At 33.7% G+C, this 2492-nt stretch overlaps 1 protein-coding gene across 1 annotated transcript in view; it reads left to right on the top strand.

Annotated features, from left to right (window-relative positions):
- The window catches only part of gabrg2 (gamma-aminobutyric acid type A receptor subunit gamma2), a gene marked incomplete at its 5' end in the record, with an annotated part of 50939 nt that overhangs the window by 45301 nt on the left and 3146 nt on the right, over positions 1 to 2492 (top strand). Inside the window, 1 exon segment of the mRNA XM_014019783.1 lies at positions 504 to 527. Coding sequence (XP_013875237.1) covers positions 504 to 527 — 24 coding nt within the window.

Genomic DNA, 2492 nt, shown 5'->3' with positions numbered 1-2492 from the left:
AAGTGGAACAGGTATATAATATTTTCAAGTTATTTTAAAAAATGATTAAATTTACAAAGAAACTATTCAAAGATTGTTGATGATGAGAAGCTGTATGTGATTATGGTGAAATTTAAACTAGTTATTTAATTTAATATACTGTTTTGTACTAGTCTGATTTTATCTATTTGTATATTTTTTACAGTTTTGTTCATGTGTTTATTTGTCTGTGTTACCTGAGTTGATGTAGAAAACCTGTGAGATACACATATTTCAACATGCATCTCCCCTGTTGTCTTTAACATTTCTGTCTCTGCAGTATTTTTCCCGTTTCATGTTGACTGAGAAGTTAAAGTAGTCAAAACTGTCAGACACTATTTTTGTGTCTGTGTCTATTTATTTATTTATTATAATGTTTATGCAAGTTTTTTAGTTATTTATTTATTTTATTATTTATTATAATTRTTTTTGTTTGTTACTTTTTTGCAATTACACATTTTATTTGTCTCCTCTTTGGACAAAAGCTCCTCCGGCTCTTTTCCTCCAAGGTATATTGCCTGTGTCTGACTGCATGTGTCTGCTGCATTCTGGCTCTTTGAGCCTCCAGCACCTCACTGCTTTTCTCTCTGCGCAACAGCAGAAATGCGTCTATTACTTCTTTATCTACCTGCATTCTAACCATGCACCTCCTTAATTACATAATGGGTATCGGAGATTGCATTAAAAAGGGGCGCATTGCAGTGCACAGTGCGGAGGCAGCCAGCCAGACATACTTATGCAGTTTAAAAAAAATTACAATATTAATAAACTCTAACATCTCACATATCTCATCTCCATTAGAAWTTACCAGCCCTGGCCCGGTGTAGAACCATTCTGGCTCCCTCTGTCCTGTTTCACTCCGTGTTGTTGTTYCGACAGTGATCAAGCAGCCACCACAACAGCTTTGCCTTCTTTTTTGTTTTCTTCCTTGTTTTTTTCTGTCAGTAAATCTTTACCTGTGTGTTTGGGCTTCTGAACCTGACGCTTCCTAAAGAGTCAGCAAAGCCTTAACAGACTGAAACAGACAACCCATACTGTGTAAAATTGGCTTTGATTCTGAGGACTTTTCACACAATTAAGACATCACGATCTATTGAAAATGCATTTAGAATGTTTGAAAGTTTGTTTTGATACACAAAGATTCCATTTTTTTACATAGTTAACTTATTATTATTATTWTTTTAGATTTTAGCTAAGATAGCTGTATACGCAAGTCCAACTTAACTATGTGTTCAATTTCAGACAACAGCAACAACATTGCATTGTTGATCCCAAGGGTATCCCTATTTTGGTCTTTTCTAGGGGTTGTCTGCTTTCAGTCAGTTAAAGCTGACAGTGCTACTATGCTGGTTCTTTGTTTGTATTTGTTTCATTTAATCTGCAAACACTAACTCAGCATAATCCAGCTTGATCAGGCCAGCAGGACAATGTTCCTGCTGCTTGAGCTTCTACTTTCTTTCCTTCAGTTCAACCAACCCCTTTGAGAACTGAACCATAACCTGCACTGCTTATCCATTTATTCACTTAACATGTGGTCCCATGATAAGGACAAAAAAAATACCTGAACTAACCCATATTTTGATGTTTTAGCAATATTCTGTTTTGGGGGGTTATGCATCATTTTCAAAGGGACAGCAGGCTTTTGAACTTGTAATGAGCAAAATTAGAAGTTGTAGAAATCAGTATTTTGTTGAAAAGCAGTTTAAGCTCATTTGAGAATGCATGCTGACAATGAATGACAACATAACGAATAACAAATACAGCAGTAGCTTTGTTATTTCTATCCTTTTTTGCAGCAAGCTTTTTTTGTAGACAACAAATGAGCATTAAACTATTTACAAGGAAGATGAATGAAATAAGTGTAATGCTTTGTTATGTTTTTTATATTAAAAAAACATTTAACAACTGTTAACGAATAATTTACACAAACGTAACTTTTTCAAGTTTCAATACAGACAATACAAAAAAATGTTACATTAAAATTATGTATAAATTTAAGTGAACAACCCTAATGCAAATCACTTTCTAGAACTTTAATTTTGGAGTGAATTTGCTTCAGTGGGTCATTTTTAATGATTAGCTTGACCTCTTAGTTTATCCACAAAGTCAAAGAACCCCATTTGTGCCAAAGGGTGGGTAGCTTTTGGTGTGCTAAACAGCCAGAATTCTAATTTGCATTCATGCATGGTACTTWGAGATAAGCGTTGATGAAAATTTTGTTTTTGAATACTAATTGTCTCCTTTTAAAATGAGTCACTGATGTCACTATTCTATTTTAAAAAACTTAACAAGCGATCAACCTTTGCCCCTACAGTAGAGAGCACAGCTTGAAAAAGGGTAAATTTTATGTATTTATTTATTCATAACCACTTGGAATTTGTAAAAAAAAATGGGTTTGAGAAATTTTTAGTTATATTATTTGCATCTGCAAGCACACTTTTCTCTAAGTTTAAATGTATAATGCATTATAAGCC

The sequence above is a fragment of the Austrofundulus limnaeus genome, unplaced genomic scaffold, assembly GCF_001266775.1.
Source record: "Austrofundulus limnaeus strain Quisiro unplaced genomic scaffold, Austrofundulus_limnaeus-1.0 Scaffold231, whole genome shotgun sequence".
In the NCBI taxonomy this organism is placed as follows: domain Eukaryota; kingdom Metazoa; phylum Chordata; class Actinopteri; order Cyprinodontiformes; family Rivulidae; genus Austrofundulus; species Austrofundulus limnaeus.
This window is presented reverse-complemented; position numbering and strand designations above follow the sequence as displayed.